General features: G+C 38.6%; 1 protein-coding gene across 1 annotated transcript in view; it reads right to left on the bottom strand.

The window, feature by feature from the left end:
* The window catches only part of LOC133987455 (contactin-3-like), a 32,069-nt gene extending 19,345 nt beyond the window's left edge, over nt 1-12,724 (bottom strand). The window contains exons 1-9 of the mRNA XM_062426833.1: nt 12,670-12,724; nt 11,757-11,892; nt 8,480-8,655; nt 6,991-7,086; nt 6,660-6,863; nt 5,680-5,782; nt 5,149-5,333; nt 2,001-2,137; nt 483-612 (exon numbers count right to left, since the gene is read on the bottom strand). Coding sequence (XP_062282817.1) covers nt 483-612; nt 2,001-2,137; nt 5,149-5,333; nt 5,680-5,782; nt 6,660-6,863; nt 6,991-7,086; nt 8,480-8,655; nt 11,757-11,892; nt 12,670-12,724 — 1,222 coding nt within the window. The remainder of the gene's footprint in view (nt 1-482; nt 613-2,000; nt 2,138-5,148; nt 5,334-5,679; nt 5,783-6,659; nt 6,864-6,990; nt 7,087-8,479; nt 8,656-11,756; nt 11,893-12,669) is intronic.
* Between the last annotated feature and the right edge of the window lie 922 nt (nt 12,725-13,646).

The raw sequence follows: 13,646 nt of genomic DNA, 5'->3' as shown, positions 1-13,646 counted from the left end.
TCACAGGGCATTTGAAGCATGCTTCAGTTTGATCTGTGAAAATCGTAAAGTAATGGAGACAGACGTTTTAAACATTTGTAATGGGAATCAAATAGATATAAAATTGAATCAATGCAGAGAATTTTCATTCCATGTTCTATTAATAAAATGAAGAAACATTAAAAATGGGTTGTTTTTTTTGTTTTGTTTTTTTAAACTTTTTTTCCAATAAAAGATCATATTTACCGTTCAACTTTAACATGAGAAGCTCAAACTGTTTTTGGTATTCTGTATCTACCACCTCAATCTGCACTATCACATCAAAGTAAATCAGGATATCATGAAAAATATTTTTTTAAATGTGTTTGATCCGACAAAACCTTCCTCACTGACCCCATTATCCACTAATCCAGACAACCTTTTAGAATGACAGTAAGATGACCTTTAAGACTCTTTGGCAACAATGATTTGAGGATTTAAGGGAAAGATAAATGCCATCCTACCTAAAACCATTAGTTCAGCAGCAAAATATATGACACCGTGTTTATTCTCAGCCACACACTGGTACATGCCCGCGTCAGATAGTGTCAGCACTGACACTGACAGCACTCCGTCCTCCACACGGATTCTGTCCTGTGAAGAAAAGGATGAAAGAAAGCAATTATTGCTTAAGACTTAAAGATAGCTTTTGCTTTGCTCAGCACTCTCTGGCAAAGCTTAATAACCATTGGATTGGGTTAGAGGCTTTGTCAATGAGCGTAGATCAAATCAGGGCTGTCTTTTAGAGAATGAATCAGTCCGAGCACAAACCACTTTTTAATTTCCCAAATATGTCCCTACTTGTTTCCACCATTATGTAAACCAGTAGGCTATTTATAGTGTGCTGGTTGGTCCCGCTTCCAGGTGGTGGGCTCAATTGTTTCTCAATGGATGTTTTTAACAAAATTGTTTAGTGAAAACTGAGCTCACATTTGTGTCACCCTGGCTAATTGAAGGGGTCCTACAGCAATGCTATCAGCTCTAAAGTAATACAGTGGTGCTAAATGCTAATGCTAACACTGCAACTTGCTCACAATGACACCATGCTGACATTTAGCAGGTACAATGTTTACCATGGTAACCATCTTACTTAATCACATGCATAAAGCCATGCTGCTGGCATGACAAATTACATTTTTCCACATGCATTATCAAAACTTTCATATCCATAACCCAAAATGCTTCACAGTCTAATTATGTATTTTTTATTAATGAGGATTAAGCTCTCATGTTCATTCAATATTATTTTAATGAAAGCATATACATTTAGCAAACAGCATTCTTATCACAAGCTATATATCTGAAACAAAAACTACATAGTACAGCACCTTTAATGCTAAGAATCCTACTGACAATATTCTTAAAAATCAAATTAAAGACTGACATTTGAAAAAAATGTATTTTTAATAATAATATATGACAGGTTATATTTGCATTTAAATTCAAACCAAGTATGCCTAGCCCTGAGCATAATTAAATGCTAGAAAGAAAATAAATCTCTGCAACATGTTACAGTCTGTCAAGTTCAAAGCCGTGGATCTGAAAATACTCAACCCTACATGTATTTCTCTGGTGGTCTGGAGTAAGGTGCGCTGCTATATACAGTATATTTCACAGTAGATTAAGTCCATTGTCCCTAAATCAGGAGGAGCTTAAACATGCACCATGAATAATGAAAAACAACCACTGACTCCATTCAGATGAAATAGAGCAATATCCTGGGGACTACACTGATCCACTCTCTAAGACTGTGTAATATGCCAAGGTAGAGCAGAATAAGAGACAGTTACATCCATGTCTCATCACTGGCACACCTCAGCAAGATGTTTACACTCTCCTTTCATCTCACTCTGTTTTGCACTTGGAAAAACAGCAATGTGTTTGACATCAGGCTTTCTAAAATGAAAAGGATGAGCTGAAGCTGAAGATTAAGTCTTTAAAATGAAACTCTGGTAGGTGGCAGAAGACAGGCAGTAATTTACCTCTGAGAGCAGCTGTTGGCCATTCTTCAGCCACATGTAGGAAGGTTTGGGCTTGCCATTGGCTCGACACTCCCAGTATAGTCTCTCCTCTATGGCCAGGGCTGTGTCCTTCATGGTCTGGATCCATTGAGGCTTGGCTGGGGAAATACAAATAGTGAATATTTCCTGTGCCCGAGTTTGTCTATGATGTAGAGATCCAGCTCCAGTGACTTTTAATGAAATGGTACTCTCTTCAGTCCTAGTCCAAGGATGAAGTGTGACATTTTTGACTGTTTGACATCACAAATCATGAAATATAAATCTTATCCCTCAAGTGCTGAATTTGATGCAGTAGCTAAAGCACTATTGAAGAAGCATCCATGTTTAAGGTAGTGAGTTACTGTTACTGGCTCTATGGGTGAAAGATTAGTTTGAAATACAAAATGGTGAACTACCACACTAAGCTGCGTAACATTGGATGCTGAATATCAATTCCTTCAAGCGTAAACAGAGTGATCCACGCACCATTCCAAATCAAGTGCAGAAACCTAGAAGAGCAGAGGTTATCTACTGTCCAGACTATCCAACAGGACAAATCAAAGGGAGTCGAGAGGAGGAAAAGTTAGCACTATTGTCTGAGGTGAAAAAGAACAATAGCAAACAGGTGGTTAAGGAGAAAATGGAAAAAAAATGTTGCCAGACGCTATTTGCTAATTGAAGACAAGCCTTTCATTGCAGATTTCAAAAGGAGGCCAGCTACTATCTGAGCATAAAGACAGTTATTATATATTATGTTCATAACTAAATTAGTAATAATTTTTTAATGGGGTAAGTGAGGCAAATTTGTCTGGCCACTTGTACTTGCAAGTTAAGGTGATGCATTGGTTTATAGTTCAGAATGACCCACACTACCTGTTTATGTCCCACTCTAATGTAATATTTTAACTAAAATTCATCACATTACAGAAATGAAAATACCATTTCATTGGCTTGACTTATTTTATTCCTGTTTTTATTAACCCATACTGTGTAGTTTGCTCACATCACCACCGTCCCACTGAGACATATGTTCATGCAGCTAGATCACCCCTCCTCCAAGCTGATGAGAGTTTTCTAAAGGAAAGGAGGAGCAACTGGACGAAAAATAGGGAAAATCATAGAAACCAAAATCATTGGTTCTCCTTAGGACACAATGTACATTTATTTTTGGTGCTAAACGCATAATAATTTCTACATTTCTAGAGGAAATACATTCTATTTCCTACTATGAAGACCAATTTGTAATATGTGCTGTACCTGTCTGTGGAATGGAGTTTCTCTAGTGTTAACTGTAGCACAGTACAGTAATATAACCCCTCATTTCCCTTGGTCTTTGCTGCAGAATTACACAGCTGAAACAAGAAGAGCCTGCGTACTGCGTTTCTGAACAAACTAATGTGACCAAACCCTTCATAATGAAGGAACATCCCACCTAGTGCAGCGTTGAGGCTCACGGACATGTTTTTAATAGTTTTTGGACAACAGTGGAAGTCCACAGCACAGAGGAATAACACGCAATAATTGTTAGTAGATCAGTTCATTGTTTGTTTTGGATCCAAAAGTGAGATTGGTTGACTATAGAAAATTGCCAGACTTATCCTTTAACACAGCCACGCTTCCCTCTGTGCAGTTTGAAAAATAACAGCCATGCATGCATATTAAAAATCAGTTCTCACTAACATTATTACCAGCGGTTAAATGTACATTTTTGTAAAGCCTTTTTTATATCCATGTATGACAACAGACACAAAGATACCAAGAGAAGATAATGCCAAAACTAGAAAAGCTACACCAAATGTAGTCTGGGGGGATGATAATCTGGGGCCTGGATAAATGGTATTTGGCCAAAGAGAAAGTTATCTTTCATTGTGAGTGTGTGATGTTGGAATAAGGAGGTTTTACAAAGACTTGTGATGGAACTGGTTGGCAACCACCTCTCAACAAAGGCTCAAGTGCTGAGAGTGCTTAAGACAAGACAGGATATTTTGTGAGTGGAGTGCAGAGCAAAGACTTTTTTGTAGCACATGAATGCTTGGAGCATGGGTTTTATCCTAAATCATCAAACAGAAAATAAATATTTTTGAATCCACACGTTGAACTGTTATAATTAGTATGGCCTTAATTTGAAATGATTAATGTCTGAATATGTTTAAGCAGATTATCAAAATGTTCACAAAAGGGAGCAAGAATGACAGCAACATTTAGAAACTATGGGAGTGTACAGAGTGTATTTTATGCCTTTTATCGAACGGCAGAACAAGAGTTTGAAATGGAGAGTGACAGAGAGATGGGTGTGAATGAGAGGGCAGTAGTTGATGTATTATCAGGGTTGTATTAAGAATATGAAGGTGAGAGAAACAGAATGAGTGACATACTGCTATAAAGTGTGAGAGCAGGGAGCAAGAGTCACATTAACACGCAAATTATATGTTGCTGTTTGTGATAAATTTAGCTTGACACCTTCCATTCATGAGACTTCTTTGTTAATTAGGCATTTTTGTGATATCTAGTGGTAGACTAACATTTTATATATTTTTATGATATAGTGAAATATTTTCTATGTAACAATTTTTATATTCTTACATTGAATTCAGAAGGATACTCAGAAACTGGCATGTCTAGATATGCCGAGAAATGCTTTCTCAGATAACAGTTCTAGGGGTGAATTGAAAGTGTTATTCATATGGTTACCATTTAGAGTAGAACAAGTTTTGAGTTTTTAATCATCCAATAAAAGTTTTACAAAAGTTTTAAAACATTTCATTTAAACATTTCAGCTGCTATAAATTTGAAGGTAAGGCTAGTGATTTTCAATATTTGTCTTACTGTTGACAAATCCCATGAAAAGACCAAAAATAAAACATTTTTGTATCAGCACGTATTGTTGATGTCTCCAAAGCCCCCCCCCCCCTGCTTATTTGAATGGGATAAAATGATTCATGATGCAGCGAAAATGTTATCGGAGTGTCTGTATCAAATTCTGATCTTGAAACAAGACATTTCACAGGGGTTTCAACACTCAAAAAAATGTATCCACTGTTTTGGGGGTAGCTCTGTTATCATGGAGATATAAATATCTGAGCTAGGCTTTTTTTTTTTGTCTTTGCAAGCCAAACAAAATCTTCAGTACCATAGAATGCCAGCCGACCAGTGGCTGTGTTCTTGCCCATCTTGTTCTCGGCCACACACTCGTACGCTCCTGTATCATCCTGCTGGAAGCTGGGGATCTCTAGCACAGCGTTGGAGTACTTCATTTTGACTTTGCTGGGGAAGGGAACTCCGTTTGCCCTCTTCCAGGTGATCTCTGGTACAGGGCTGCAAAAGAAAGAGGAAGCAGAAATTCTGATATAATTGCCTTTGAAGTTTTTCAGATTGTCACTCAGGTTGCAGGTGTGTCTGTAATAATCCTGCAATAAAGTGTTTGATGGAGCTTAAAGCTTATTCAACGTTTTTTTTTTTAACGGATGAATGGGTCACAGTTAAGCCAATCCAGCAACAAAATAAGCCGACTCACATGGTTTTCAGACCAATCACGGCTTGGTGCTACACTCTAAGAAATATAATTGCCACTGTAACTTTACTATATAGAAATCCTAGGCTTCCTCATCTGGAATAAAAGACAGCAGAAGATTGAAAACATGCTTCAAGGAATTCAGCTTACTTCCCAAGGGCGAAACACTCCAGCGTAACTGTTGATCCTTTTGCTGAGGGTACATTGTCTGGGAAATGAACTTCTATTTTCGGCTCATATTCACCCATCACTCCTATGAAGAGCAAGCACAAGAACTTGCTCAGTCTTCCATTATTCATGACTTACGAGCAATATGGCTTGCATTATGGACCAAACAATAGCACCGCAAAGCTAACAGAGGAGAAATAGAAGACACATGAGCAAACATTCTCTCATGGGTAAACTCAAAGTAGTACATCACTTAAGTGTGCAGTCACCAGAGTGCAGTGAAGAACCAGCAAGGAATAATCTAAATGTCTTCTTGGTGGAATAGACAGAATATGTTTGAAATCTTCTTTTTTCAACTAGTCTGACTGTTTATGTATTATTTTAAAGCTTGAGTGGGCAGTTCACCAGTCTCTGTCGATTCACTGTTTGTATCAGTATTCAGAGAAGACAGTCAGGACCAGGATCAGAAAGTGATGCGATGGGATTTAAATTTATGCAGCTACATGTACAGTACACTGAGTGGAAACTAACTGGTTGAGCCACCGGAACACTCAATGTAATGGTCCAATGACGTACAGCTTATGTTTAATTCATTTCGAAGGCAATCTTTATGCACACTTTCTATGAAAGCATAACAGAGAGGGAACAGAACAACAGGCCATCGAGAACCAGGCTGCAAAGTCATGTGAAAGCAGAGGGAAAGCTTTTAAAGGGAATGCGAATTATAAAGAAAGCTAAGTCAGCAAAGAAGAGATTTTTTGCTTTGTTTGCTGCCCTACATTGAGGAGAAACTATTTACTTACAGGCATTAGCACTCTGTGATTCAACTACAGTACAGCACAACAGGATAAAGAGCACTCATGCTAGATGATGATTAAAGCCACCTTGAAAGGATAGGTCCTTGCAGTAATACAAGGCTGAGAGGCATATTTGTCATATCGTGGTCATAAGCTGGGTCTTACCATCTGTCCTGAGGACCAGAGACGTAGGTGAGCTATGAACTTTGCCCTTTGTGATGCTGTTCATTACTACACAGGTGTAGTTACCCACATCAGAGGGCTCCACCTTGGAGATGTAAAGGTTCCCCGTCTGCTGGGAGACGAAACGTCGATTGTCTTGCTGAACAAAGTACGGGTACTCATTGAAGACCCATGCATAAGTAAGGTCTGGAAGATAAATATGGATGCATGTCAGACGTGTAAGGACACACATCAGCCAATCATGGAGAAAACACCACTAGAACTTCAGCGTTGAGGTTGTTTGGAGGTCAAGATGAAGGCTAGAGAGTTTTACCTCCTGAGGAAGTGGGCGTTCCACAAAGCAACACCACTCCTTGTCCCTCTCGGACTGACACCGCGCTTCTGGTGTGGACTTTGAAATGATCTAAGTCTGAGGCAGAAAAAAAAAATGAAAAGAGAGATCACCGCAGGATCTCACATATTACAGTGGAACAGAGTGGTGTAAAGCTTTCAGCAAGATACTAACACAAATCTGTAAGGAAATTGTCAGGAGAATTGCACTTTTGCCTGAGAGAGAGAGAGAGAGAGAGAGAGAGAGAGAGAGAGAGAGAGAGAGAGAGAGAGAGAGAGAGAGAGAGAGAGAGAGAAATAGAGAGAAAGAGCTAGAAAAGAGCTTCTTCTAAGTACATGGTGGTTTGTAAAGCACTGAACTTATAAACCGAAAAGCAGTGCAGCAAGTTTTACAAGGACCTTAAATAATTAATTAACTCATTACTTTTTTTGGGTGTTCACTTACTTATATCCTATAATGTCACATCCAATTAATGCTGAGATAAAACACACTCAAAACCACATAAAACATTTCAAGATAATAATGACAACATATTTTCCTACTTATCACTGATGCTCCATAGACATGTTGCAATTGCCATTTTCATTAGAAGGTAAAACAAAATAGGCAAGGTGCAAGGTCTAGATGATCAGTTGTAACCACGACATTATTTCTGCTCTCTTTGTTGTTGAGTTTTTTTTAAATGTCATTTTTCCTTTTCATGGGTGCCACACATCAGCACAAGTCTCAGCAGTGCATGTTTTAAAAGCTTGTCAAATAAAACCTCCAAAATATCTGCATGTCCTGATAGCATCAGGAGTAGGTGTGAAAAGATGTTTTATCGTGATCTGCATGAAAAGACCCCTTAATGAATAGCACATAAACAGAAAGTATGCATTTAATCATTCAGATGTTTGCTGGTTTCACTACCACAGATATGTGAAGTGAAAAAAATCAGTTTATATACGGTCTAACTTCTATGTTTTGGGATGATGTAGCTATAATATACTCTAAAGCAATGTGTGAAATCTTAAACATTAAAACATTATGTAGATTTTGTCCATTTGCATTATATCTTTTTATCACAATAAAAGCCTATTATGTTCCAGTTAAAGTAAATGCTGGTTTCCTCAGGCTTCAGACTGTTTTATTAAGATATTCATCAAACACTTTTGCAATTTGTTGGATTTATTTATCCCAGAGCACATCCAATGAAACACCATTCACTTTCAATCGAACTAAGCAAAGCAAAGTGAAGTAGTCCTTCTTAGTTTGCACGTGCATTTGAAGTGACCACACAAGTCATCACACTCAAACTGCTCCCTTGTTACTTTAACATTTAATGTGACTTCACATCAATGTCGCAGCACTCTAATAAATGTTGCAAATGTCGCCCACCCAGTTCAGTGTGAGTCTGCATTATTTGCAAAGTGCAGGTACACTTTCATGCCATTTCTTAGTAAAAGGTGACATACACTGATTTTAAACTTACAGGCAAACTGCAGACTCGCTCTCCTGCTGAGGATTGCTCCTACAGTGTTGTAGGCCATACACTGGTACATCCCTACATCCTGGTAACGGTCCAGACTGCTTATAATGAGGTTGCCCCCAGACAGACGCCGCCGGCGATCCAGGTCCAGATTTATGAGAGTCCCATTCAATGACCATCTGTGAGGGCAAAGACACCATCAGTCCCTGGCAAAATGCACTGTCCATTTCTTTCTACCAACCAAGGTGGTCTGACTGGTCTGAGCGGAGAACACAACTCACTGCAGTAACTCACTATAAGTAATGGTAACACACTGTATATTTGCACTGGTGTCTAGAAATTATGGGCTTGACATGTACAGCATGAAGTTAATGGTTGAGATTTTTACCATTAATGCTTTTCTTGCAGTGCCTCTATTTTCCTGACAAAGTCACATACACAAGTATTTTCCGTTACGTAAGTTACAGAGGAACTTGGAGAAAGCAGTTGATAAATGTGTGTATATGTCTAAAGCAATATAAAAGTATATTGATGAGCATTTGAATGGCCTCTGTAGTCGTGGTTATACTTTTCACAGACACACATTCTTGTCAACTCTCGTTTTTATTACACAACTGCACATTTATCATACTCTGAATGTGTTTCATAACTGTTTGTATACTTCTTTGTCCGGGTAATCCAATTATATTATTGCTGTGATCCGCAGTGCTGCAATGGTGTTATTGGTTGTGTGTTTATATAATACTCAAACATGTTTTATTTATTCAGTATTTATCTGTTTTTATTCATTTTTTCTTTATTTTGCTGCTGCAGCTAACCCATTTTCCCCACAGGGATCATTAAAGTTTAATCTTAGAGTATCGTATACAAAGCTGTCCTCTGCCATTTAAAGGAAAGCAGAAGACAATGGTTTTAAAAGACATCCCCAATATTATGATAGATAGATAAATAGATAGATAGATAGATAGATAGATAGATAGATAGATAGATAGATAGATAGATAGATAGATAGATAGATAGATAGATAGATAGATAGATAGATAGATAGATAGATAGATAGATAGATAGATAGATAGATAACTATCAAAATATCATTATCATATCATATATTACCATCAATCTTAACCATCAAATCTTCTCTGTCACAATTTACATAATGTGACATTATTCCACCTTGACTTCTCATTATAACAAAACATTAGCATTTGGCAAGAGGTAACAGTAGGGTTGATGTAACAAAGGATGCCTTTTATACTCTTTTTCACCTTCCATTACATCCTTCTTCTCACGCTTAACAGGCGTGGGAATTTAAGAGAAAAGAATACTTTGAAAGGCAGGTTGAGATGGCGCTATCAAATAAATGAAGCACCTGAAAGAACTCTTAAAAACACAAGGTTAACTCATTGATTTAAACAAGTCCCATTATTCAGCAAGAAAAGACACTCTTTCTCTGCCACCACAACACGCTATCTCTTTTTAAATACTATTAAAAATTGGAGCACTGACGGGTTCAAGGACGGAGCACTGTTCAAGAATGTTCCTTCATTCTTCTTCAAGCATAGAAAATAACAGTTTCTTTCCTTCAGCCACATTCTTTAATTCTGCTTTCCTTAAGTGGAAATGAAAGACATGGAGGCCATAATGGTCAACCTTTCAAAAGCTTTCAAGTTTGAAATAATTTCTTAAAGAAAAAATCCAATCATTGAATGTTGATGGGTGCTCACCGCCATATTTTAAACACTTGTACTCGATAGCTATGTGTGCACATTTAGGTGAAACCTACAAGTATTTCCAACTATATAGTTTAAGATGTTGCCTGTAAGGTTTGGATCAACTAGTGATACACACTTGTCTTTGTTTAGCTGTCTGCATTCTCGCACGCATTGAGCTCTTTATCCCCGAGTCACCATTTTCACCTCTTTTTGACCTGCTTTGAAGTGCCACTGCTGCTTTGTGGTGCCCTGAACATTGGGCAGGTGATTGAATAGAAACTCCAAACTGAATTACTCTGCTTGAAACTCATTTTGTTAACACATGTTGTCTGACCATCTGACCACAAAGAAACACAAGTATTCAGGATTACACTGCAGTCAGAGCCACAGGATTCAAATCTCAGGTTGAGTAAAGGTTAGTCAAGTCACCTTCTGTTTAGATTTTAGAAATCTCAAACTGCACCACTTTTATGACCCTATGTAGACAAGATGTTTTTCTGTATGTCGCTTTCTCCCATGACTTATTATGCTGTGTATTGTGGAAGCCTCATCTCTTTCACTGAGTGACAGGACTGGCATAGGAAAGGAACAGAGAGAGAAAAAAGAAGTAGGGGGAGGGAGCAGTGTGAGCCCATTTACACTTCAAGAGAGGAGGCAGAGAGGTGCTGAGGGCATGCAGTGCCTAGCACAGCCAGCTTGACAAGACACCACGTTAAACATGCTCATCTCACCTTTAATCAGTACATGGAAATACCTGGTCTTAGGCGGGGAATGTGAAAAGCCTGAAATAATGAGCATACGTACTCCACACCACTATCATTGAGCTCGTCTGTGCTGGCTGTGCTGCAGTAATTCCACTGTTCAACGCCAAAGACACTTGTAATCAGTGCCTGTTGGTGCCAACTGGTGTCTAGTAACCTGCATTGGTCTCATGGTGTTTTATAAGAGGGGACCATCATTAAGATGCTGCATGTGTGTCACTAAGATACTATCTGGCGAGACTAGAGGCAGATCGGTGGCGTGTTAGTCAATATGAATTAGCGAAGCCATTATGACATGCATGCATTTAATTCTAATTTGGAGAAAATTAATGGGGGAGCAAGCCCCTTTCCATGCCAAATGAAAAATAGAATCTTTGAATTACGAATCCTTATTTACTGTAAATGTTGTTGGTTTTGAAAGATTGGCACCAAACCACATCCTGAGCAGATCATTTAAAACTGATTTTCACACACACACACACACACACACACACACAAAGCTTGTTTGTTTCCTGCACTGATCACAGTAATTTACATTAAACAAGGTAAAAATAGACGGAAAGTGCAAGCGAACTGTTGATTGTGCACCTGAGTCTATACAAATAAAGCAATGCATGATGATTACGTTATCAATTGAAATGAACTTTCTTACTTGGCAAACTACAATTTTGTGCTGCAAATTATATTTTTGATAATCTAGTTTTCACACAAATGTTGTGGATTTGTAGATCCGATTTTCGCTGAAGTAAACATAAATGGACCAATTAAAAAATTAAAGCTAAAATAATGTAATAAACGTGCGTGTACCTGTACTGAAGAGGTGTGGGTCCCTTAGCATCACAAGTCAGAGTAGCCTCTTCCTCGATGGAGTCTACAGGAATAAATAAGTCACCTGGCTCCATCCGCCATCTCGGACCATGATATGATCCGCTGTCTAGACAATCTGCCAGAAAAACAGTGACAAAAAATGCGACATTTTTGATATCGGAAATAGGATATTTGGGCCTAACAGGGGAGCGCTTTTCCAAAAAGGGGAGGTTGGACATTACCAAACATGGAAAAAAACTCAATACATGTCACATTATTTTCAGGTGTAACAAAGTGCACGCTCTTCCAAATGGATAAGCTGGACACCTGAAAATGTACCAACGTATTGCATTGACATTCCTGCCACTTTGAATTTGGCAAGCTTATATGTACTCATAGTGGTACAACATAAACTTATGATACATATAGTATTTTTTAATTTAATACAAGAGATTTGGGATTTGTTCCTCATTGGTAAATTCATTAATTTATTGGTAAATGTACATCTTATATACATATTTCAAAAAAGCTGTGAATTTGGAGGAGCAATTATTGATCTGTGTTCTCAGTGAACATTATAAAAAATAACACATTTCTTTGAATAATAAAAAAGGATAGTTTTTGCTCTGTGCTTTGTGTTGTTCAAATTTTCCAATAAGTGCCAAAAAAAGTGTAAAAAAACAGGGAAACAGCATTCGATGTCTCTCCACCAGGTTACAATCAGAGGGGAGTAAAGAGGAAGATCGAGCGCATTGTATTGTGAATGGAAGTCAATACTGAGGATTGTTCCTTTAAACCGGGGCCATCCTATCATCTCTGACACTGACATGATTTTCGGCTCTTTAGCTATCATCCCGCAACTGTAAACGTCCAAACGTGAAAGAATCATTACTCATATAAAAAGGTGGTTTACCTGCCAGACAGTCGATGATTGATAACAGTAGAAGCTGTTTCCATGGAAACGTCATCTTTGGCAGCCAAGGGCAAATGAGACTTTCATCCAATAAGCTTTGAAATGGCACTCGTGTTCTGTGAGAGAGGGGAGCTTGACCTGTTGAAACGAGAATTTAGTTGTAAAATACCAAACCCTAACATTTTTATTCCACTTTCAATACTGTGCCTTTTAATTGCCTGTCAGGACAAGACAGAGGAAGCATAAGTTTTGGTGGAATAAAGGGATCTAATAAAACATAATAGCGATAAAATTGGATATGGAATTTGGTTCAAGATGCATCTTGTTCCCTCAGTGCATTCTCATATTTCCAATCATTGAAGATCCAGGCGGTGTCACTTTGTGCCCTGTGAGGTGGCCAACTTGCACCCAGAGATGTCTGAGGGTGATACCAGAGGCATATGGGAGGAAGCCCATGCCAATCTATTACGGGAGCAACCAACGCCCAGCCTCATCCTTCACTTGGACGGATTCACACTCTGGCTGCCTGAGGAGACTTGGACCTGGGAATTGGGTGCCATCCAATCAATTAGATTCACCCACAGCAGCATGTGTCTCCCCACATGCTGGGGTGAATCAAGACAGCCTGATGAGGAAGCCATTCTACCCAGGTCCATAATCAAGGGCAAGTGTCTGTCTGCTCGTCGCATGTGTTGCAAATTGCGATGCACCCACTTCTTGCAGGAGGAGACTGAACGAGTAATGATACAATTATGAAATGTCAAACCTACACACAACAGAGAACCTGCAACAACGTAGCCGTTAGGTGAGCAGCCACACATTCACGTGTGCACACTACGAGCAGATCCGTGTACATTAGAGGGCATCTTCATGAAGGCATGCACATAAAACAGCTGCTCTGCACACACAGAAACATACACAAAACACACATTTCTTCAAGAGGTGTTCAAGATATATTAAGGGCAGAAACAGATAAA

This window comes from Scomber scombrus, chromosome 10 (assembly GCF_963691925.1).
Source record: "Scomber scombrus chromosome 10, fScoSco1.1, whole genome shotgun sequence".
Classification (NCBI taxonomy): domain Eukaryota; kingdom Metazoa; phylum Chordata; class Actinopteri; order Scombriformes; family Scombridae; genus Scomber; species Scomber scombrus.
Note: the sequence above shows the minus strand (reverse complement) of the source record. Positions and strands in the feature narration are given on the sequence as shown.